The 24,173-nt window shown below is 41.9% G+C and overlaps 1 protein-coding gene across 4 annotated transcripts in view; it reads left to right on the top strand.

Annotated features, from left to right (window-relative positions):
* Positions 1-24,173, top strand: part of ELMO1 (engulfment and cell motility 1) — a 315,014-nt gene that overhangs the window by 260,322 nt on the left and 30,519 nt on the right. The window contains exon 1 of one of the 4 annotated variants that reach the window (XM_050891284.1): positions 4,264-4,302. The exons of the other annotated variants lie outside the window; for them this stretch is intronic. Within the exon in view, the coding sequence (XP_050747241.1) occupies positions 4,294-4,302 (9 nt within the window). The 5' untranslated portion in view covers positions 4,264-4,293. Of the gene's footprint in view, positions 1-4,263; positions 4,303-24,173 lie in introns of those variants that run through there. 4 annotated transcript variants of the gene reach the window in all.

Here is a 24,173-nt window from a genome sequence, read left to right as displayed (position 1 = left end):
ACCTGGTTCACACCACCTCTTAATGCATTTGCAGATGGGTAGAGAAAAATTGCAGCTAGCTCAGTTTTGGATTTTGAACTTCATTTTACAATCCTCCAAAACCCCAGCAACTAGCTAACCTGAGAAAACATACGTTACCACTTCTGTGGCAAAGACTAGGGAGAAGAATGTTGCGGGGCAGGCTTGGAGCAGACATAAGAAGCATGTGTGAGCCTGCATTACTCTATCTCAGCACCTTACATCCATGCAGATTGATCCAAGTGTTGGCAAAGAAGGATTTGCGTGGGAAGAAAGGCTGCCTAAGGCAGCATCTGTATCTTGAATATGTTCCCACAGTGATACCACGCTTTCAGCATGAATGCACTCCCACCTATGGCTAAGACTTAAAAGCATCTAAATTGGGCCCTGTATATTATATGTGCAGGTGTCTAGGTATGCATTAATTCCTTTCTGATGATCATTTCTATAATCTGTACTGTAGGCAAATATCTTTATCTGGACATATTTCCTACATTCAGAGTAAAAATTAATGAGTTTCAGTAGCCAACAGTACAGCCTGGCATTAATTGTCTTTTTTTTAAAAAATTCTGCCCAATAATCACTTTTAAGATGATTTCAGGTTAGTTATACTATTGCACATATGGTAAGGAAAGTGATATAAATAAGGCCTGTCGCAGATATGTAGCCACAAAATGATGTTCCTTTTCTCATAGAAGATGAGCTCTGTTCTTCTTGCAGGCAGTTATGATTAGGGAGGAGAGAATTCTTCAGAAATTGCCTCATGTACAACTTAGGACGTGGAGCCAGCTGTAAGATACAATAGCTGTTGTCTTGACCTTGTCTAGTGGAGGATATGTGAGTCCATATGTAGATGTATATGGATGAGAGATGGATCTTAAATAGAGAAAGAGGAAATTTTGGTTAGGAGCATTAGACCTCTTCCCCAGTCCTTCAGCGAGAATGTGACGTTTGTTCTATTTTGTTATAATTTCCCCAATTTTCATGCATTTTTTCCAATTTGCTTCTGTTGAATACAGTTGCTGAAGGCCCATTATAGGTAACATTATAGGGTTATTTCTAAAATCAAATTAATGGAGATATAAAGACTGATAAATTAGTCACCCTGAGAGATGGATTCCCTACCTCTCAGTGTCTGCCAATCTTAGCCAGATGCCAGTCTGAGACGGTTTAGAGATCTGTAACTTACTGAGATCAGTGCACATGTAACTCTGCAGAATACAGTGACCTTTGCTGGGGAGGGATTCAGACTAGTTGATCTAATGGTCCCATCTGAACTGAAAGGCTCTGAATCTTGCAGGTCAAATTACTAAGACTGAAGAAAGTGAAATGAGGTTATTGCAGCTGTTGTAATACATAAAAAAAAGAAAATTAAGTAAAAAAGGTTTAGTAGGCATTGCACTCTGTTTTTCTCAAGCAGGAGAGCAAAATTTGGACACTGTCCTGTAATCGAGATGGACAATTGTCCTTTGGCCACAGCACTTTTCAATATTGGCCATAGCTGGACAATAACAGTAGCTGCAAAAGGAGATGCTCACCTCATTCATCTGTCGGGAACAATCTCAGTTCAGACGAGGACAAGAAAAAAAGAACTCTTATGACAAGCTATATTTGACGCGGCATTCCTGTTAAAAGCATGGAGATAAAACATAGTTCTGAGGCCTATTCCCTAGAGTTTTCCCTCAGCGTGGTTGCTCATAATGTAAGAAAAACCTCTACAAAGTAGATCACGTATAACTTTTAGCTCATCCAGATATAAGCTGGCCAAAACTTTGTTGGAATAAATTGATGCCATTAATTGTACTCAATAGAGCTAAGCTTATTTACCCCAAAAAGAGAGTTTTGCCAGATGTATTACAACAGTTGCAGCAGAAAACGTTAGCAATTAGGGCAGTCCTGCTCTAAAATATGCTTTAAGATTGCACCATCTTACCCAATGAATATCTGTCTGTGCTGTTGGTACTTGTTTACTAATGTGATTTTCCTTTACTTTTTACTCCTGTTTCTGTGCTTATGGGTGAGAAGACTGCACGATCCTGGTTTGTATATAATGTGTATAATTGCTAGTGTGAATCAGATTTTGGAGCTTCTGGCTCAGTAGCAAATTTGCTCCGCTCAGGAGAGAATTCAGAGCGTGAAAGCAAGGGAATCAACCAGAGCTAAGTGCCCCTACCAGTGCCCACTGATATGTTTGTTAATATGACCTTTACAATGATAAATATACAGACTTCCAAGCTCCCTGTCACATTTACAAAGCCACGTTCCCAAGTTCCAGATTAGCTCCTATTCGAATGGAACCATTTTGCTATTGCAGATATTTCTGGTGACAGCAATAAAATAAGCATGTCTACCAAACACCTGAGATGATAAATACCGTCATCACTGGGCAAAAATCCATGTGTGCTGCTGGTTATAGAAAGTGTAACAGAACCTTTCACGGTGGTGGTTTGCCTTTCCTGTTTTACCAAACTGCTGGGAACTACCAAAAATAATACAACACGATATGCCTGAAATAGCATAATTTATTTCACTGCTCTGACACATTTGAGGTTGCACAGAAAGAAATGATCCATGCATTCCTTTCCTTCCTGAGGAACTCTAACAGCTTTCTCACAGTAAAAATGGCTGTAAAATCCTTTTTGAATTAAAGTGCTCTGGACATGTCTGAAAAATACCTAATTTTCATTTAAATGATAGTTGTGTGAAAGATAATAGCAATTTAGTACTACTTTTTTTAAAAAAAGCAAAGACAGAGGCACAGCAAACTGGCAGGTGAACATTGTAAAAGCCCACAGGATGGGTTCTGCATTGACAGAAACAAGCATCTCTATTCCCATCATCAGCTGTGAACAGCTATTTAGCAAGTTGTGAATCCTGATCAATCTCATCTTCCTCACTCCAAAGAGTAAAAAAGCAGCAAAAACCTTTCCTTTCTGAGCTGTGTGTGTACTGTGATCCTCTCTGCCCAGACACAGGTTCTTTCTGTTACTGGGTGGATTGAGAAGGATACTTCTTTTTGCTAATAGTTCCAACACCCAGTGAAGAGCAAAAGACTATTTCTCTTTTAACAGCAAGCGATTACTTAGCTTTCAACTAGAAGTCAGGCAGAATTCATAACCAATCTCACTGTGATAGTTTCGTGCAGCAGCCCCTTGCAGGGAGTATTCTGCAACCAAATTAGCCAGTTGTCATGCTCCCCAGATCTCTTGCCAAAGAGTATGGGGAAAAACCTTTTATTAGCTCTTCCCTGAGTAGGTCTTCCATGATTAGTCTTATCTGAACATCGTGTTTTGGAAAGAAAAATCTATTTAGAAAGGGGCAAGAGTATACTATAAAATTCGTAACTGTCCTTTGCATCCAAGTGGGAGTTCAGTTCACAAGAGGCCAGTATGAACCCAGATGATGTAGTAGCAGCCAGAGTGCAGAAGGCATGGTGGGAGTCTTGATATTGATGAGGTTAATTTGTTAACTACTGTGGGACAAAAGGAGAAAAAAAATCATGTTGACCTAGCTAAGGCAGTACTTATATGTATGTGTATTTGTGTGTCAGGGGACAGAAGTGGGAGGAAAGCTGAGGAGGAAGCAAGAATAAGTAACACAAGATTGATTTATCGGCTCTGAATTGTTCATCTGTATTCCATTCTTCACTGTGCTGCAGAGGAGGAGAGCGGCTCTGGCACCATGGTTGGGGAACAGAGCAAGAGAGGGGGAGGAAGGTGATATCTATCACAGGCACCAAAAGTGTTTAATTTTCCAGAGGCTCTGATTAAACAAATGTTGCTGCTGCCTGGCAGCCCTTGCAGACATTTGTTGGGACAGAATTAATCAGGAGGTAATTTGTCTGCTGCAGTGAGCAGGGTGGCTTGGCAGCACAGTCTTGATGGAGACTTTTTTCCTGAGTTTCCTGGGAGCAGCCATATTTCCCAAACTTCCTTCTGTGCCCAAGGTAATGCCGCCAGCTTTCCTAAGGAATAGGGATTTGCTATTGATGGGCCCAGGTGGGGTAAATGGCGGCCACAAATAATGATGTATGACCGTTGTTAAGTTGATTATGGAGCCCTGGTAATTACAAGGGAGAAGGTCAAAAGGAGTGACCCGTGGAACTGATCTAAGGACTGCTCTTGTGGAGAACTACATGGTGTGAAAGGGGTTAGGCTCTGCCCCATGCATGAATGGGGAAACGATTTCACTGCTGATGCTACCTCATGTAAACAGAAGCTGAAGGGGTCAAGAGAGAAATACCTTGCACTTAAGAACAGTACATGATGTGTGGGCATGAGCAAGGTAGGAACTGGGTAACCAGCATAGATATACCAGTACTGTGTGTAGACAAGGTTGTCTGTGTTTCACCTGTTTGCCTAAGTGAGGTTTACCTGTACTTTTAATCACCTTTAAACTGTAATTATCCCCTTTATTGACCTTTTCAGTTCACCCTTGTGCAACTACAAGGGCCTCAGTCACAACACAGCAGAGTGCAGATTGCCCCAGCAGTTGGGAGAAGCTCCAGCACAGATGAGGATGGAAGCTGCTCTTCCATATAGTATTTTTTTGAACTTCCTAAGCACATGGAAAAGGAGTCATGTGAAATGATTATTGTGTCCTGCAAGGTATAAAACTGTCTATATTTATTGACTTTTGTTCTCATGGTATACAGTGTCTGAATGGGTCCCCTATAGCAGTGGTGCAGCTATAGGTAAGCAAGCAGATCAGCACCTAAGTTAGCTGAACTCACTTTGCCCTTTTCCTTTCATCTCTTCTTTTCTTACATATTCTATGTGATTCTACCTTGTACTGTTTGTGTGTTGTGGGTATAAAAGATAAGTGACAGTACAGCAAATAAGTGATCTGTATGAGCTTGCAATGGTCCCACTGTCCAGGAAGGATGAAGGCACAGTTTAATTATGCGGGCCACTCATGGGAGTGATTATAAAATCTTAATACCACTCTGTGAAGGGCACGAGTATTATAAAAATCTTATTTCTGCAGTGAATTAGGAAGTTTAAAAATACATTCCTGCAACTAAAAGGCAGTCTGCCTGATTAACCTTTAGTCCAAACGTCCAGGGCTCATGGGGAAAGAAAGATTAATTCTAACTGATGTAAAACAGCTAAGAATGACTTAACATTCCTAATGGTGAAACTGTTGTCATTTTAACACCTTTTAACTCAGTGAGACTTGAGGTAAGCACTGTCAGCCCTTAAAAGGTAGGACTCTCACTCTTGCAATGCCCTTGACCTCCTTGTTTCCAGGCCTGTGGAGCTATGAGATAAGAGGGGACCTTAAAGCTCTGATATTCTGTTGTCTGGGAAACCTGTTACAAGCCCGAGACTCAGTCTTTGCTTCTCTCGGGATGGACTTAGGCTTGATGTCCAATTTTGTTTGTTTGGGGGTTTCACTCCTTTCTAGTGGAAATGAAAGAAAATATTATTGTTTATTTTTTCAGTAAAGATACTGGCAATATTGCTTAATCCGTTGTCTTCATAAAATAAAACAGGAGTTGCTTGCTGCAGTACCTGTGGAATTGGGATGGATGGATAAAGTCACAGAGATTTCTAAGTAGGGGACAAGTGATATCATCAAAGCTGATTCTTCTTGTGCCTGTCACATAGCTACCATCTTGGCTTCTGTAGGGCACAGCTGCAAATATGGAGAGAAGTATACTTGCAAAGAACAGATTTCCCTCTCAGCTGTACTTAGATACATTTGCATTGTACTCAGAAGTCTAAAGTAAGAAGTGGTCTCAGCTGGCCAAATCTTTGAGCATCTCAGGAGTGGAAAAGCTTTCCCCCCTTCTTGCTTTTGATAAGATGGAAACTGGAAATTTAACGTCTGCTCCTTCCAGTGAGTGAATTTAGTAAGTCTGAGAGATGTCTTCAGATATGCAGGTTTATCACCTCTTTGAAATGGAAAGCTGCCTGTCTTGTCTAGCATTCTGTTTTCTGTCCAGTGGAGCCTAAAACTTGTTTTACTCCACCAAGGAAATGTAAAATGAAAGGGAAAAATCTGCAGCACACTCAGCTGAGCTGATTTGGTAGGATAAGACATTTTGCAGTCCTTGGGAATGAAATGTTCTCTGTATACCAAAGAGAACCTCCTTTTTGGACAGGGGTTCCCCAGCAGAGCATCCACTTGTGCATTAGAGGTGTTAGTGCGGCAGCCACATTTGTTCTGTACAACCAATGTGTGCACCAGGTGTTGGGTTTTGCACTTGAAAACAGGCTTCCTGATGGTTTACAAGGAAAAAAATTACACATCTTTGTCACACCTACTTATGCTACAGTCATTCAGAATAGCAGCTTGCCTTTTCTGGTATTAAAGAAGGAGAAAAGAACAACAGGAAGGAGAATTATAGGGGCACCGTTATTATATGTGCGCCATGTTTCAAGTGTGGCTCTTGCTTGAGGATAAGCAAAGTATCTCTGGAAAAGCACAGTGCCAAAGGAGGACAAGGCAAGTAAAAGGGCTCAACAAACACAGCTAGCTTTAGATAACAGGTGATGTTAGGCTGGCCTGCGTAAGGGAGGGCTGCTTGTGGGAGCCCATCATTAAAAGGCTCTGTCTTGGCCCACTGGCAGAGGTTGACCATCAGTGCCACAATACTCTGCTGCTCTGCAAGAAGTGCTTGCTGTCAGCGAGCGCGCTGGTGCTTTTCCATTCCTTTGAGCCAGAGCCTCCGTTGCAATGGGGAACGTGCAGCGATCCCTTTGCTCCAGCTGACATCCATCCCTTTCAGCCCTCAAGCCTTCAGCATCCTTGTGAACAGCGGAAAGTCCTTCTCCCTCTTTTGCTAGGTAGGGGAAGATGTTGAGGGAATGGAGTATTTATTAGGCAGTTGCAATAAAAACTGTAGTCTGGGAAGAGTGAGGTTGACAGAGGTACTGGAGGTGCTTACTGTAATATCTTAAATCCTTGGAGTGGGAGGAGGGGGTTGGGACTGCGGGAGAAGCAGTGAGTGGAGGCAGTTTGATTGGGCAGGCTGAGATTGACCCTAGGTTTTATCTCTGACTAAGGGGCAGTGCTTGTCAGGTGCCCCCTTAGAAATGCTGGCAGTCACAGCACTGGGAAGAAATATATGGAGGGCTCCTGCCGGCTCTGCTGCTGCCTGCCCCATTCGGATGTAAATGATCCGGGGGCTGGTGGGGCGTGGGGGGATGCTACAGCTGCGGCACCTCGACCCTCGCACACTCACTTCCTGAAGAGGCACCGTGCCCTAATAACAATATTCCTTGGCAATAAAAATGTGCTTGTTTTATGTACTCGGAGCCTGAGATTAGTCTGACCCAGTAATACCCTCCATCGGCAGGCTTCTTAAGTCAGACACAAAGAACGTAGAGGGAAAAGTATGTTAATTTACATCCTCTATATTCCCCACCATAGGCACATCACAATAGGGCTCCTGTTCCCTCTCGTCGCCTTCCCTTCCCCAAGCAAAGCGAGGTTCCTCCCACCTGCCCACAGCCCTTCAGCGAGCGTGAGCACAACTCCCACACGAGTCTCCTTGCCAGAGTTTCAGCTGCTGGTGCTGCTTCCATGCGCAGGCTGCTCTGGTTGCTGGGCTCGGAGGGTTGATTTTTAAGCTGTCTGTTGAGATTCCCCGCTCCCCCCCGCCTTTCTTAGCTGCATTTGGCTGTTGATTTGTGCTCCCGCCTCGGCACCTGGGTCCCAGCTTGGGGCGGCAAGTGATGCCTAAACACAGAGGGAAGCTGAAAGCAGAAGGAGCTTCTTGGTGGGGTGAGAAGTTTGCATGCTCAGTGGCCTCTGTCCCCAGTCCCAGGAGCCACATCCACTTTCCTGCCGGGTTGTCCTTTGGTGGTCATCCCATACTCATCTAGTCTGAACTGACACCTGAGTGTGCCCTACTCCCTAAAGTCTATTGGGAGCTGAGGGCATTTTAACTTTACAGGTTTGTATATTGTGGATATGTTTGGTGGGTATCACCCACCACTCTGGAGGCGTTTCCTACCATAGGAAGTCTCTTACCCATACACAGATTTTCTACTCAGTTTCACCTCCTTTCACTACTTGCCATAATTAATAATAAGCAGGATATACATGAAAGTGTTGTCCTTGGCAGCTCTCTGCTGACTGGCATGTAAAACCCATTAGAAACTGATTATTTGGATTATTAATTTTTTTCCAGGCCATCCTGTATCTGATGTTCTATTGCTAATTCGTTACTGATTCTCTAAGTAGCTCTAGTCTTCAAATGAGGAAATATTCCTGATGCCTTCTTTTACTGATGATTCCTTGTTTGTGGCTTCCTTTATTTTAAGCAGTGGGTCTGTAGACACAAGCAGGAAAAGAAAAAGGATTAAAATGACAAATTGACCAAAAAGATTAAAATGACAAATACTATGTGGGCTGCAGTCTTCCAAAAATCCAAGAATAAATAAGGCTTCTTTTAAAGTGCTTTGAGGAGGAGGTTGATGATAATTTTTTATCTATTTTTTTCAGTGAGATATCCAACTTCTTTAGATAAAGTGCCCTAAAAACTAGCCCATGTTAACAAAAGCACCTCAAAATAGATTTTACTGGACTATTTTTGTGAATGAGAGTTTGAGATAATGAAAAAAATCATCCAAATGAATTGAAGAATATATCTACCTGTGGTAGATACATTATTGCAATAACAATCCAGATTGAAGCCTCTTGTGTGCTAGACCTATACATACACGTAGAAAGGCTTGTATGCAATAGTCCCTGCTGATTGATGGTTTTTCGGCCACTGCCTGCTGTCTCTTGGAATATATTAACTTTTGAACAGAGCAATTACCAGGTTCTTAAGTATAATCTGGTGTTCAGTGGGACTTCTCAGATGTTTCTATCTAGACATAAATACTTCTTTTCAGTCCTTTGATCTGTTTCTATCTCCTCAAGTTTATCCTACTTTGTGGAGGGGGGCAGGAAGTGCTTAAATTTTGAGGAACCTGAATTGTTTCCCAGTCTCACTCGGCTTGATTACAGTAACACCAGGGGTCAGTTTGGCCCCCTTTTTTCTCTTTTTGTTATCTCATTTTGATAGGCACCCTCTGGCAGTGGAAAGCAGTCCTGAAAATGAGTGTAAACTAGGGATTTTTTGCTGATAGAGGAAGTATGTGAACTTATGCCCAGATTAAGACTCTGCACGTGCACGGGGAGCTTTACTGTTCTTCTCTCGCTTGGTGAAGTTAGGCTTGCGTTGCTGCCTGAGCAGAATCTGTTAGAGTGGCAGCACTTCCCTTATCTTCGCTCAAGCCCTATTAAATATCTACCTTTTTCCTTTTCAGCCGTTAGAGCCTATCATGCACGCAGCAAAAAGCTGCCCTCATTTGGGCGGCCATTTTTTCTGCAGCCTTGGCCTCCCATGGCCGCCAGCCGTACCGCAGGTGCGGGGCACCTGGGGCCAGGGTCAGCGCAGCGGCTGAGCGCCCAGGAGCTCTGGGGACAACATGCTATTAGGGAATTCGCTGGCTTGTTTTCCCCTCAGTACTTTCCTCTACAGAAAGCGCTGCATTTTGACTAATAGAGGTTGTAGCTCCATCTCCATTGGTTGTGTTTTTAACATTTTAACTATTCAGAAGTGCTCACATCCAAACTTGCTGCATTGCTATCTCTATCAGTAATGCCAGTGGATAGTTTGGAGAACTGTTTAGTTGCCGCCCGTGTTTTTTATGTGGGTACCACCGACTTGGGATTTGTGAGTTTTATGAGCAATGTGCTGCAGACGCGTGAAGAGCACTGCTTCACGGAGGGCAGGCGGCTGGTCATTTGGGAAGGGAAGGACCTTGGCATAGTATGCAGCAACTGAAGGATCCCTCCCAGTCGTCCTTGTTGCAGTGCAGGCCTGAATCTATGTCAAGAGCTATGTTTGCTGTGAACACTCAATGAGAAAACTAGAATTTTGTTTTCATTAGGAAATATTTACCTGTCTTTGGATTCTGTCCTGCCAGTTGTGGAGGTGTCTGTGTCAAATAGCAATTCTGAGGACTTGGGTTTACGTAGATGGCAACAAACCATTTGCTGTTCTTAAGACCTTTGTACTTTCACCTCAAATCTCTTTTCTTTTAGAAAGGATGCTACTTAGCTCAGATTCCTTTTGGAATAGTTTACTGCCTTCCCAAGGAGCTCTAACAGGTAGCAGTTTTCCCCCTATTTCCTTCTGACAGCTTTCAGAAATAGGAACAAAGCTAGTAGTAGTGCTTTGCACCTGCATAAGTCCTTTTATCCAGTGAACTCAGATGTGCGTTATAAATGTTGGAAGGGTCTTGTAGTCTTACCATGAGCTAAATACAATAAATACTTTTCTACCCATTCTACAGCAGAGACAACGTGACATGAGGCAGGTGCGCGCTGCTTTTCCAAGAGCAAATGATTTATATGGTGCAAGGGAGCCTTGTGGGGTGTCAGAATTAATTCACTTTAATTCAGTAATATTCTAATATGTAGCAAATATGTGCCCCAATTAATGTTGATGCAGGACTCAGATACAGTGATGTTGATCAGTACTGGATCAGGATAGCAGCTTCTTATTTTTACCTGTACAAAAAATAATGGTAATTAGCTGAGCCCTGCTCTCCACAGGCTGTCTCTCCAGCAACTATCACTTTTGTCTGCTTGGTAGGTAACGGCTGTGAGTTGCAATGCCAGCTCTGTTAAGGTCATGTTTAGTTTGGCAAAGGTTAACGATGTGCAAAAGAAGTTTGCAGGGCCTTTGTGCAGAACTGAGGGTGCCAAAAGCCACAGGTTGGTCAGCTTTGGGCTCATGTTGCTTTGCTGGATTTATTTATTTATTTATTTATTTAAAGCTCAGCCCTAGCATGTTGTGTTCCTGTAAATCACTGAAACCCACTAAACAAGGCACAGCACGATGTCCTGAGTCATGGTCCTCCCCCAGAGGAGACGGGACCGAGGAAGCAGAAGCTGTAAGCAAATTTGAACGAGCCCCCTAAAGACATGGGTGCTGATGGTAGGTGAAATAACGGGAGGTATTTCTCCTCCTTTGCCCAGCGGCCAGCATTGGTGCCTCCCGCGAGCCATCTCTCCTGCCTCCCTGGCTCACTCCTCCATGGAAACCAGCCGTCGGGCACTCGCTGCCCCTTGCCACTGGGCCCCTGGGCACTTCGCCCGGTTCACAGCTGCCGTGGGGAGCTGCTATTTTTCTCTCTCCTACTATAATAGCATCCTTATGAGGCTTCCCCCAGCCTGTCTCTCCTCTGCAATAGAAAGTTGCATGTTTCCGCGTGTGGCTTATGCTGCGATATTTGGGTTCATTTAGTATGCTCCTGGGAGCGCATCTTAACACTAGAAATTAAAAAAAGGAAGGAAAAAAAAAAAAGAGGAAGATTAGGGAAGTCCTAGTCTGTAGCGGGGGTTAGACAGAGGAAGATAAAAACAAGAAGTGGGTTTGTATGGGAAAATTGCTCTCACTGAACTGGCTGTGCAGCGGTGTGGGGCAGTGACAGTGCAGGCGTCTGCCTTCTGCTGGGCAGACTTGGGATTGCTCAGAAAACACTGAGAAATCTCAATTTTTCAGTTGAAAGCCAGTGATAAGGGTAGTCTGTTTAGAGAAAATGCCAGAGGTGGCTGACTGTTCTCAACAGTCTTTGGACTTGATGCAAGAGAGGGTATGGGGGTTTCCAAAAGAGTCTGGTGTTTAAATATTGGGTGTATCTTATTTTACAGAAAATACCTGCTCTGTATTGGTGCCAGGTTCATCCAGGCTTACAGCCTTTATCCTAAAAATCAGGCAGAGTTATATTCCAGATGTGTTTTACAGTGATTTCCAAGTTAGGCCATCATCATCTTTCCCTCCCTGAATCTTTATTACCTTCCCCTGACTTTACAGCCTCGATAATACCAACCCCCTCCCACCTGCTGTGCCTTGCCTCTACGCAGTGGTTTCCCCTTGACTCTACCACATTGTCTCTGCGCGCACTTCGTACACAGAAACACAGATTGCATCATTCCCACCAATATTTCCCTTACAGGAATTTCCTCCCCCTTTCTGCCTGACTTCCAGTAGGATAAAATAGTAGAAGATTTTTACACGAACTTTTGCTTTCATTGCCTCACGTGCTCTTGCTGCACTCTAATTACACAATACAGCAGAAGATACAAAAGGGGGAATAGCATCCTTATGTCTTTAGCCTCAGTTCTAGACTCCTTGTTACCAACATGTGAAACGGGTATCTGGACACACTGTCTGTGCCCCTGGACCGTGTTCACTCTAGCATGACGTCTCCCATTTGGCTTCTTTCTGGACCTGAGCAAATTTACCAAAGCACATCCTTCATGTAATCACGTATGAGGCAGTAGGGGAATTTCAGAATGAGTCTGATACTTTTTTGTTGTTGTTGTTGACGGCTCTAATCTGGAGGGCACAGAATTTGACTCTAACCTTTCAAAGGAAAACAAATAGCTTATATTTAATTCTAAATATATCTTCTGCCCCAAAACACAAAGTAAATAGTCATGGAGTTGTAGGAAAGGAGGAGTCTGCTGGCTGATTAGAAATGTAGACTAATGACAATATGGAAAGAAGTACAGTGATTTGTGACAGTGTGGAAAGAAGTGCAGTGATAGCATTCAAATTACTCAAGAAAGGGTATTTCATCACCAGAAGATTGTAAGCCTTTCTCCATCCATAACTCACTAGTTGGTTACTGGAAATAACACTATTTTAAGACATTATTTACCCTCCTAGGCAGGATGGATGTGTTTCTGGAGATGTGTGTGTTTCTGTGTATGTCACTGGTAGTTTCAAATCAATAGTGGGAAGTAAACTTGAAGCCAAATACTGCAATCTTGTCTTAGTCCTTCTGTGAGAAAATTTCCTTTGGCTCTGATTTAATATGCGTAAAAGGAACATGGAAAAAAAAACAAAACTGAGAATGTGGTATTGACATAGTATTCACTGGAGGGGAAAAAAAGTGTGATTTTTCAGGTGCTTCGTATACAGGTAGTGAAAGGGATGGAGCAATGGAACCAGTCTACACAGGTCTGATGGTCACTGATAAGTCTTTAGTTAAGATTTCATATAGCTGTAGATGACTTGCCCTGTGCTTGTGGAAGTCTATCCTGTTCCTGAAGCAAAGAATTGGGTGACCTAATTGGTTTGTTCCATTCCTAATTTCTCTGGCTAACAGATCAGTTTTGTAATCAAAGTGAGGTGATTGAATGCTTTCGAATTGTTGATGTTAGTATTAGGTGTCAGATAAATCACTGCTGTCTGTCCTGGGGAGTAGTTTATTTTCCTGTACTGCGTATAGATCCCCAAAAAGCTTCCCTTTGATCTGGGGGAGAAAAGATTGCTCCTTTGCAGCAATCAAAAATATAGGTTTCCGAAGCCATAAACCATTCCACTGCAGTTTTTAGAATGAGGTATAGCAAAACATGTCATCTGTGCTTTTTCTTCTTCTAAGAATAGTCTAGTTGAATTCCTTATGCTTGGTTACGTGTCACAACTCAAGGGGAAAAATAATATGCATTGTTCTTATTTATATGACCAGCACAGTAATGATATAACTAGCTGAGGCAAAGATCTCATTGGACTAGACTGCACAAATTCAGAATTTTCCAAAGATATTATTCAATAATATCAGAACATTTTAAAATGGCAATGAAAACATTTTTTCCTTTTTCTTTTTCTTGGACATTTTATGTATGTTTGGCAGTTCCAAGCAGATCTTGGTTTGTAATAGTCCTGACAGCACTTATTACGATCTGTCAAGTCAGTAATTTGTGAGCTCCGGATTTACAAAATAATTTTTATAGCTAGCATCTAACAAGTCACGATGGATTTAATCTTTTCATTGCTTCATGTATTTTTGTGAATCATTCAGTTAATTCATGCAACTATTTTTGTTCTTGTGGCACTGACTGGACTCTCAGATATTAATACAACTATCATTTGAAATGGTTATTAATATGAGATGTGCTAAAAAATTGGTGTTCTGTAGACATGTTTTTCAGCTCACTGCTTTCTTCAGTGACATGAATGTGAAAACAAGGGTTTACCTAAAAATTATTACAGCTTATTTGTTATAAATTATGATGCATAATAACATGTAGGTTCATTCAGAGGCATAGCACATCTGCACAACTGCCTTTTTGCATGGTTCCTGGATGTTCAGCCCAATCATTTACCTTAACTGGAAGGACATGCAAATAATGGGATTGAATGAAATCGTCCAACACCAGTGTACTGAACATTTGGTTTATGCATTCATCATGAAAATCTAAGTGCATAATTTAGTTCTCTAATTCAGAGAACTGAATCCAAAAGCACATTTTCAGTCTTTCTGGTCATTCTTGTTAGGTAGAAACTTTGGAAGTTTTGCTTTTTTAATAAAATGTAATGTCAAAAAAAAAAGGTAGCATAGAAGTGGTGAATGCCATTTAACTAAAGTCCAGAAAAACAAAAGCTGAAGCTTCCAACTTCTACTTACCATTTTCTTTTCCTTTGTTCATGTGAGTGACAGAAAAAATGTGAGGTGGTACTTTAAGCAACCAAATAAGGAATGTTACTGTTTGAGTGGTGGGCCCAGCTTGAGTGGGACTTGCTGGAGAAACACGTAAGTATTAGCAAAGCTGGGCAAAATTACAGAGCTTTTGCATATACAGAGTTTAATCAAGATGAACATTTTTCATAGGCAAATCTTCTCTCTGAAAAACGTACATGGGAAAAACTGAAATGTTTTCTTTTTCAGATTCATGAACAGAGACACAATGTTTAAATCAGCTAATTCCTAAATGATTTATTTTATTCCGTAGAAGCTTTCAGTATTTCAACTTCTGTTCTGTATCAGGGAAAAAGTAAACATCAAAACAATTACTCAGGATGAAAAGTCTGTTTCATCAGGTGAAGTTCTTACTTTATCAGATTAAAACCATCTGTCATTGAGAATAGCATGTGGTTCTGAAACTCCCTGAACCCACTTTAACTGTCCATTTTTGCCTACAACCTCCGTTGTGTCCAACCAGAGCAATACCTTACTGACAGCCCACAGTCCTGGGCAGCTAACCAACCCGTGCAAGGCGTTGCCTATGTCTAATCTGAGGGGTCATACATCTCTTTTATTAATATGCCTATCAGAATTAAGGAAATAAGTAGGTAATAGAGCTGCAGAATTTACTACTCAAAACAAGTGGAGTTCATTATAGACGCAGACTTTCAAAGTCTGTTTGGTTTGGGAGAAGAAGGTTAGCAAAGAGGAGAGACATGAAGGGGAGAGGCAGAGAAGCTGTCCCCATATTGCCTGGTGCTTTGTGCCAGCTGGTGTGTTTGTGGTTCAGCTGGATGATTAGGGATCTCCATCTTGGTATTAAAAAGACACGAACCTGGTGCACTGGCTCCCCTTCCATTCAGTGGTGGAGCTGGAGAGTCCCTGGAGTTGACTGGAGACAAGGAAAGGGACAGTGCAATCAGGGACAGTGGCAGGCTTGAACCACGTGCAATTCCATGTGGCCGTTCATATCTCAGACAGGACAGACCTCAACACAGTGGTTTGCACTGGTAAAAGAGCCTGGAGATCTTTTCAGAAATGCAGCTGGTCACACCTTTATTTTGTTTTTATCTCAGCTGAAGGAGATAGGGAGATGTGAAGCTGTAATGCAAAGTGCTGTTCTTACGTTTTTATCCATTTATCAGATGTAATGAGCAATGTTTCCAGCCCCTTCTGTTCCCCCTTTTTTTAAAATTTACTCCCCCACTTTTCCTGTTTTTCTGCCTGTTCAAAGAGTCTTTTTTTATTCACCATTAATACCCAGAACTTGAGTTCTTTGATTTTTACACTTTCCTATGGGAAAAACTACCTATTAGAATCTTGTCCTTGCTTTCCTTCTGTAGAACTAGCTGTTTGCCAATATATTGCAGTTAATTTTCATTTAGTATATGCCATTTAATGTAATTGTGTATTTTAAGGGAAGCAGCACCCAAATCTATGTTCCTAATCATGGGTAACTCTCGTATTATTTTCCTTTAGAATTCACAACTGTGTTATTTGACATGTTAATTATTACATTGGTATATGACTAAGGATGCAAATATCTCCTCATTTTTCCCCCTCCCCTCAGTTAACATTTTGTTTGAGAAGATCAGTACATTTTGTCTGTGAAAAGCCCTGGATTAAATGCCACCCACAAATGATTTTCTGCATGTTTTATTTTGCCAAAGGAGGTTGTCAGACATTGGGGGAAATAATGTAATATTGGCTGACCTAAGACTTCAATTAACTAACAAGGAAGTTTACAAAAACTGTCATATTAACTTTGCACATCATTTTACTGGGGCAGAAACGCTTTGTCACACAGCACTTATTTCTTGCTTTGCTTACCTCAAGGCACAAAGCACAAACAGGAAAGAAATTTATTCCTTATTTCTGATGCAAATATTATTCTGCAAATATTAAATGTGGGGAAGAGGTTTCCTGTCTATCAGTCATTCCTGTTTGAGCCCAATACAACCCAAATAAGTGGTATTTGACTTGTGTGTTTAGATTAGCATTGTTTTGAACGGAACCCTTGGATTTGAGGGTAGCATCTGGTTTTAGCCCTGCAAGAAACCAGTGGACTGCTTTCACATTGTCTTTTACCAAAATAGTTGAAGGCATTATGGACAGTGTTTACATGTATTTTGATGACGATTCTAAATCCAGGTGCATATCAAGTTTGTAAAGGACTGCGGTTCTCTTTCTATTACTATCAATTTTACCCTCAACTTCCTCAGGCCAGCCCTTAAGGAAGGTTTCCCTTCAGTCAGCTGCTATGTAATTTTATAAATATATAATTTCCCCCATATTTTACCCTTTCTTTTCCTATTTCCTTTTAACTGAGCTTCTAACAAAATCTTGTTGCTTCATTTTCTGTTGAAATACAACATCTATCAGAGCCTCTTTTTTTTTTTTCCTTCGAACTTTTCCACCCTTTCATTTATTTTGTTGCAAGCCATCAACCAGATGACTTCCTCCACATGCTGATACTCCCTGCTGGAACCTCTGTTCCTGCTCTGGTCACTTTTCCATATTTATAATGCCCTTCCTACTAGCTGCCTTCCTTTTTCCTTTGTCTACTCCAGTCTGTTAACATTCATTGTCAAAATCATCTTCTTGCCCATCCCTTTGGCTATATTACCCTTCAGTGGAATTTTTTGGTAGCCCTTTGTCTCTTTCTCAATCAAGTTCAAGCTGCTTTTTGCTCCCAGCCAAAGCCTCTGCCACTGTTCCTGGTTTTAAATGAGCAAATAAATAGTCATGTTAAAAAAGGATTGGAGGCTTCCTTGGTATCCAGTGGTTCTCCATCAAGATCTATGTATCCAAGGGAAAAATAATCAGTGCAGCTAACAGAATTCTGGGAGCTTCTTTGGAAAGTGCCAAGTCAAGCTGTGGCCACAGGCTCTTCCTGCAGAGGTCAGTAGCCCAGGGATGTAATATAACAGAGTGCAGCAATTTGTGGTCCATTTCCACTGAGCACAATTTACAAAATGCTCGCATCCAGTAGCAGGATGAGCCAGGAATCTTTTGCAGGGAATTGAACTTTTTTTACATCAGCTCCTCCAGATGCAGTCACTCCTCACATCCTTTCCTTGCTTTTTCTTAGCCTCCCTTTCACACCTTGTTTCGTGGTGCTCACCAGGCTTGTGCTCATGGCCCTGGGGCTGTTATTCCTCCCTTATTGCAAGAATGTAATGAATCCTCTATCCCCTCTCTCATAGTCTTGGATTAACAACAGTCTCAGCCCATCAGTTCCCAGGAACCGTGTGATTTCAGTCTGGTTTCCCACACCTGTGATGCATTAGTCAAGGGAACATAAAAAGCTGAAAAAAGTCAAGAACTTCTCTGAAATTTAAAACAATTGTGGGCCTCGCTTCATCTTCAGCCTTTTCTTTCTTCACCACTCGACTTTCTGGATCTCAGGATCTAGTGCAAGGTCAGGCTCCTTCAGGTTCTCTTCCCTCTTTTCCTCACCAGAGGGCAGGCAATTTATTTGGATCCTGAGGCTCTGAACAAGGTTTCACACTGAAGAGATCTATGACTATAGCATTAAGTTTTCAGACACCCGCTATAGACCTTTTAAACACCTTGTGTGGAACTGCTGTCACATCTCCTACCTCTCAGCTCCATTGTCACATCTGCTAGGTGCGCTCATTTGTTCACGCTAGGTATTCCTGCAAAATGATAGTCACTGCTGAACTGGATAATGATATTGATACTGATATCACATGGAAACAGACTGCTCAGCTTGATCAAAACCATTGCATTGTTTCAAGTCTCTTCTCTGCAGACTGAAAAATATCTTGGTTCATACTAGAAAAATATAATCACAAGGAAAAGAGTTTCAAAAAAAAAGAAAGAAAGAAAAAAGAAAGCCAAAACCCCAGCAACACAAACTTTTTTCACAATGGATTTTAAACCCATTCTGCAGAAAGTGAAGAGATAAAATGTATCAGAGCTTATACCTGCTAAATCCTCTGACAGCTGCTCTCTCATCCTGCTGCCTGAAAATGAATCAACTTAATTATTCCTGTGGCTATGTACATCCAGACAGCTTAGAGTTGCCTCTTTATCGCTGGCTAAAGTAACTGTCCTCATGTTCTGGCATAGTTAAGAAGATTGAAAACTGGGCGTTTTTTTGTAATTCCAGAGTACACAGACTGTAATAGAAGAATTTTGGAGTCTCTTGTCAATGGTTAGATTGTGCCAGCACTGAGTTTAAATTTGCTTGTGTAGGATGGCGTGTTTGGATTAATATTCTAAAGTAATGTGAAGTGGAAGCTTGGTACAGGCTGTGACCGAGAGACTAGTGTAGTGAATTCACAGACTGCAATATGTGGAGATGGGGGGGGGAGGAACAGCATTAAATTATCTTCCAAGGACCTTGAAGTCTCTCAGGATGACTCTTCCGAGCACTCTGAAAATATAACCATTGATCTAGTTAAGACAATTTATCCTTTGGAACAGTCCAAAAAATTGTCTTGAATTACCTGGTGCACACGTTAAACATGTAAAGTTTTCATTAAAGGAGTTGACAGGTTGCTTGTAAACTGCAGTCATTTCCTTTCCCTTCAGAATTAGATTTTCTTTATGGCCTCCTTTGTCAGTAAGCGCTGTTCATTAAGAACGATTTGGCCATTTCATTCTACAACCTTATTTTTGCCTGCTCTGTGGATTTAATTGAAGGAAATCCCTTTGTGACTGAAATGATCAAGCTGGATCTCAATCACCAAATGATGTTTTCTCCTTCATTTTTTACCCTGTATATACCAAGCTACTTCTTTTCGGGAGCATTTAGGAAATAGGAAGGAAACTAGGTATGAATTCTTGACAACCAATTTACAAAGCGATGTCTTTCCTCCAGTTTTCTGTTTGTTGGCTTGTTGATTTTTGAATGGTCATGTGGAAAAGCTCGTGAATGAAGCCTTAAAACTTCTCACATCTCAGATGCTTCAGGTCTGGTTGTAGGCGGGGGTCTCTGGATATAGTGCAGTCCAGTGGCTGCTCCTTTATCATATGCTGCAACGAGGTAGGGGAATCATACCTTGCAGTACTTGCTGATTTTGAGCCAAATTAGGAAAGCACTGAACTAAGCACATCATTGTAACATGGGCTCAGGATTTATACCTAAGTCTTGTCTGTGCAGAAGAAAGGTGGACTGTCAAGATTAATGACAATCAGTCAGCATAACATACTGACACACAACCCCCTGAGTTAGTCACCAAGCATCAATCAGTGTAACATGTGCCCCAAGATACTAGAGGCACAACTTAGTGGCTTCTGTGATGGTCTCTGGATGTGGTCTTGCTGCTGTGATAGGGTCATTACATGTGAAAGGGCATGCTTATTCAAGAGAAACACTGATGTTGTGGGGAAATTATGAGAAGCGTTCGTCTCCTGTCTAGTGCTCCAAAGATGGGTTGTTGTGAACGTCCAGACCTTCAGGCTGTTCTGGGGGAAGTTTCTGAGAAGATTGATGCTGTGAGTTTGTAGAAAGAGTGTGTCTGGTGAGTGGAAGGCTCAGACCTAGATTTCCAGAAGCTTGCAGGCAATGGTAGATGTCTGACATGGCAGCCTGTCTTCTCCAGTCAGTGCCAAGGACAAACTTTGCATTGGTATGGGGTAAGTAGAGTAGAGAGGTTTGTGCTTTCCGTAGTTGCAAACAAGCCACTGAAATGTGGTCAGTGGGAAGGTTTCTGTAGAGTTTGGCCCTGATAAACTCCTCTTTCTGACACTGACAACTTCTCTCTTTTTATTTTGTCCCCTTGTTGTAGAGCCCAAGTGTTCAGACCTCTGCTCCATCCTAAAAGGAAGAGACTTTTTTTGCATAGGCTAAAGTCATGGCAAGAGAGAGAAGGAAGAATAAAAGAGGGGGTAAATGTTGGAAAGGCAAAGTAGTCAGAATGTGACATGACAGAGATGAGGTCAAATAAGCTAAACACAAAGCTAGACTAAAACAGCTTAACGAAAAATACTTAATGTTATGGTGATACTGACTGTAGAAATACAAGACACATTAGATGGATACAAAATACGGGGAATATGGTCCTATGTGATTAAACGAAAAAAAGTATTCTTTTTTTTTCCTACTGTCTTTCTCTTCATGTCTTCAGTGAATTTACCTATCTTGTCGTAATGCAGAACTCGGGATTCTTTTACCATACAAAAGGTCGTCAGATAAAAAGGACATGATTTAAAGCAAATGTGCACTCTGAAACACTTATTTCTCACTAAGAGTAGCAAAGCATAATGTGATTAAAATAACTGTCTACAGTGTTTATGTACAATCACATTGAGCAGAGAATACCTTTAATTTCATTGTAAGGTCAGACACATGGGGAGGAAGGGTTGATGCTGTCTCTCAGACAGCAGTAATCAACGGCTAGCAACTCAGCTTTGGAAATTGAACAGATTAAAAATTCTTGGCAGTGATTCCCAAATGCTCAGGAGACTCAACGCAATCAGCAGCTTTGACATTTTGGCCAGCTAGTTAAATAGTGTTGGCTATAAACATTACAAGGCAAGTGATCACCCCCTTATGTGCTGGGCCTGGGGCATACGCTTCCTGCCTTCTGTCTCAGGAGTAAGGGGAGCCTCTAAACCAAGGAGCTCTTTGATGATACCCTGTGAATAACTGTCCAGACCATGGCAAAGAGGAGGAATTTGCATTGTTTGCATATTAACCACAACAGTGAGTACCAGAGAAGGGAGACAAGGGTTTATACAGGATTTTGCAACTAAGCATAAATGACAGCGCCCTAAGTCTACTGAACTTGAACCTCCTTTGCATTGTTCAGCCAAGAATGAGCACTGCTTCATATGGATGGTTCAGAGATCAGACTGAAAAGAAGATCCGCATACATGCAACGCCCTAAAATACAGTATTTATTTATTTGTTTGTCCATTTATTTTATGGGAAAAACTACTCATAGAGGCAGTTTCCCCAGTGTGAGTGCCTGAATTTCGGAAACTAAATATATATGTAAGCAACAAAAAACCAGATCTGTACAGATATTTGAATGAATGCATGAAACTGGAATTGCATGCATGTATAAGCGATCGCAGGACTATATTTGCTTGCAAATCTGGTTTAGTGCTGAAAAATCAAGGTGATGTGGTAGTGATAGTTAATATAGCAGTGTAGTATGGCTAGTTTAGCAGTTATACTACACCTGTCTGTTTGATATTGCAGTATTTTGTTGCTTTCTAATGGACAGGGAATTTGATCCCAGGAGTGGCGACGGGGCTTACATGTTTGAATTAAGCTACCTGTTTTTGCATGCTTCTTTTGCATGATACTGCAGAAATGATGGCTGCGGGCTGGCTGTAAAACCATGTGTAACGAAGTAGTCTGGCACAACTTCTCAGTGGGCCTGAGAAAGCAGAAGTGAAGGCAGCAGCTGAATGTCATGTTTCTGTGAGGGTGAAAAGTTAAGCTCAGTTCTCTGGAAGCCCGGCCAGTAGCGTTAGGAGGTACCGATAGCTGAATATGTTTTCAATGGGCAAGGTTAGTTTCCAGTCTCTCCCCTCTTCTCCATTCCTGGTAGTTAATAATAATTAGTCCTAATTAATAATATATAAATATATAAAATATAAATTAAAATTCATTAGCAGCAATAAGTAGTCATTGTCAAGAAGGCAGAAAGAGGAAGACAGAAGATATTTTTAAACATCCAGCTTGTTGCTGGCATGATCTTCTTCATTTTTTCCCACTAGTCCTTTGAGGACGTTTCCTTTGTTACATTTCCCTAAGCCCTTTTAGGTATTAAACCAAGACCCAGTGACATCTGTAGGAGTATGTCACTCACCTTGTTGAGCACAATCCGTTAACGTTCAGGTGTTACGGTTGTTTGGCCTTCCAGTTTGTTGTTTCCAAGGTGTGACAGCACATTTCTTACTTGGACTGGTATGGTCTAGTGAGCGCACTCTGAATGCAGTCAAGGAGGCGTTAATCCCTCTAAGCAGTCGGATGGCAGTCAGGAGTTCATCTTTCAGATCGGGAAGTAGCTGATTCCCTCTGGCAGACCAGCTAAGTAACTCTTCAGACGGATTTAGCTGCACATGGCCACCATCTAAAAACAAATACTTCTGTATATGAAATGAAGAGTATGCAGGTGTAGAGTAGAGAACTCAATGTTGCTTTTTACCATCAAACTAAGTTTTAGAAGACTTCCTCAAATACATAGCAACGTACCTATTAGATTTGTAGGAGTGGATGGAGTGGAGCTCAGCTTTGCCGGGCCAGCTTTGCAAGATTTACCAAGAGTAGGATCTTAACTGCAAGGATGCATTCAAAGCAAGGCCCCAGCCCAGGGAGTGTAGGTAGGCTGCCTCATCCAGGGGGTGGAAATGTGGCAAAGGCATTTGCTGTCCATCTGAGCCAACACCTTTGGGAGAAGCATTATGCTCCTCGTGAAGTAGATCTCTGGGATGGATGTAGTCCTGTAGTAAGGAAGGAGATTATCTTCAGTTCTTTAATTGCTTAGTTTCACCTGCTGGACACAGGTAAAATGAGTGCTTAGATCACATCTGAGAAAGAAGCTACATCTCAGGAAGCAAAAATAGAAAACATAGTGCAGGCAGTGAGTTAGACGACTGAGGCAACACATGTGAGGCAATGAAATATTCATGTGAAAAGAGAAATTTTCAGAATGATTAGGGAACTCTGAGGGGCTGAGCTTCTGTTTTAAGATACATGGTGAAGACGAAAGAATAAAGGAAAACTAACAGTGCAGAAAAAGCTTTTGCCCTCTGTTTGTGTAGCTGTTAATTTCTGTCACACCCGCTTTGATACCAGGGGGGGTGTTACCATTTCCTACTGTTTTTTAGCTGTTGGCTTTGGGTGGGATGGGCCTTTCAAGGTCTGATAAATTGTTTTTTCAGCCAACTTAAGCACAGCATCAGATAAATATTTCAAAGTGTGTGATTTGCACCAGCACCAAGGAAATGAGTCTAGGATTGCGGAGAGACAGACAGTAGTCTGATATGTATTTATCTGAACCAGAGCCAAGCAATTCCCCTTAATTAACTGTGTCTCAGCAGTTTTCTCCTGATAAAATAATTAATATGCAGATAGATGGCTGTTGCCCAGCCATCCTTCATTCTCATTTTTTGGTTTGCATTGTTTATGGCATTGCTTCAAAAGCAATCCTGTAATATCCTTGGCAAATTGATCGCTCTCTCTCCCCCCAACTAATGGTCTCTTTTAGCACATTCTCTTTCCTTCACTGTGTATGGCCATAATGTGCCTGCAGCATAAGGCTCTCACAGAATCACAGAGTGGTTGAGGTTGGAAGGGACCTCTGGAGGTCGTCTGGTCCAACCTCCCTGCTCAAGCAGGGCCACCTAGAGCCAGTTGCCCAGGACCGTGTCCAGATGGCTTTTGAGTATCTCCAAGGATGGAGACTGCACAACCTCCCTGGGGAACCTGGTACCAGTGCTCAGTCACCCTCACAGTGAGAAAGTGTTTCCTGATGTTCAGAGGGAACCTCCTGTGTTTCAGTGTGTGCCCATCGCCTCTGGGCATAAGGAATAAGGGAAGCAACAGGCCACAGTTAACAGCTTTGTGCTACTGCCTTCTGGTCAGGAGAGCAGCTCGTAAGACCCAGCAGGAGAGCTGTAAGACCTGAAAAACTCTCTGCAGTCTCTGTTGTGGGCAGTTAGACTGGCCCCTATGGCTTGTGCACT

The sequence above is a fragment of the Gymnogyps californianus genome, chromosome 2, assembly GCF_018139145.2.
Source record: "Gymnogyps californianus isolate 813 chromosome 2, ASM1813914v2, whole genome shotgun sequence".
NCBI classification, from domain to species: domain Eukaryota; kingdom Metazoa; phylum Chordata; class Aves; order Accipitriformes; family Cathartidae; genus Gymnogyps; species Gymnogyps californianus.
This window is presented reverse-complemented; position numbering and strand designations above follow the sequence as displayed.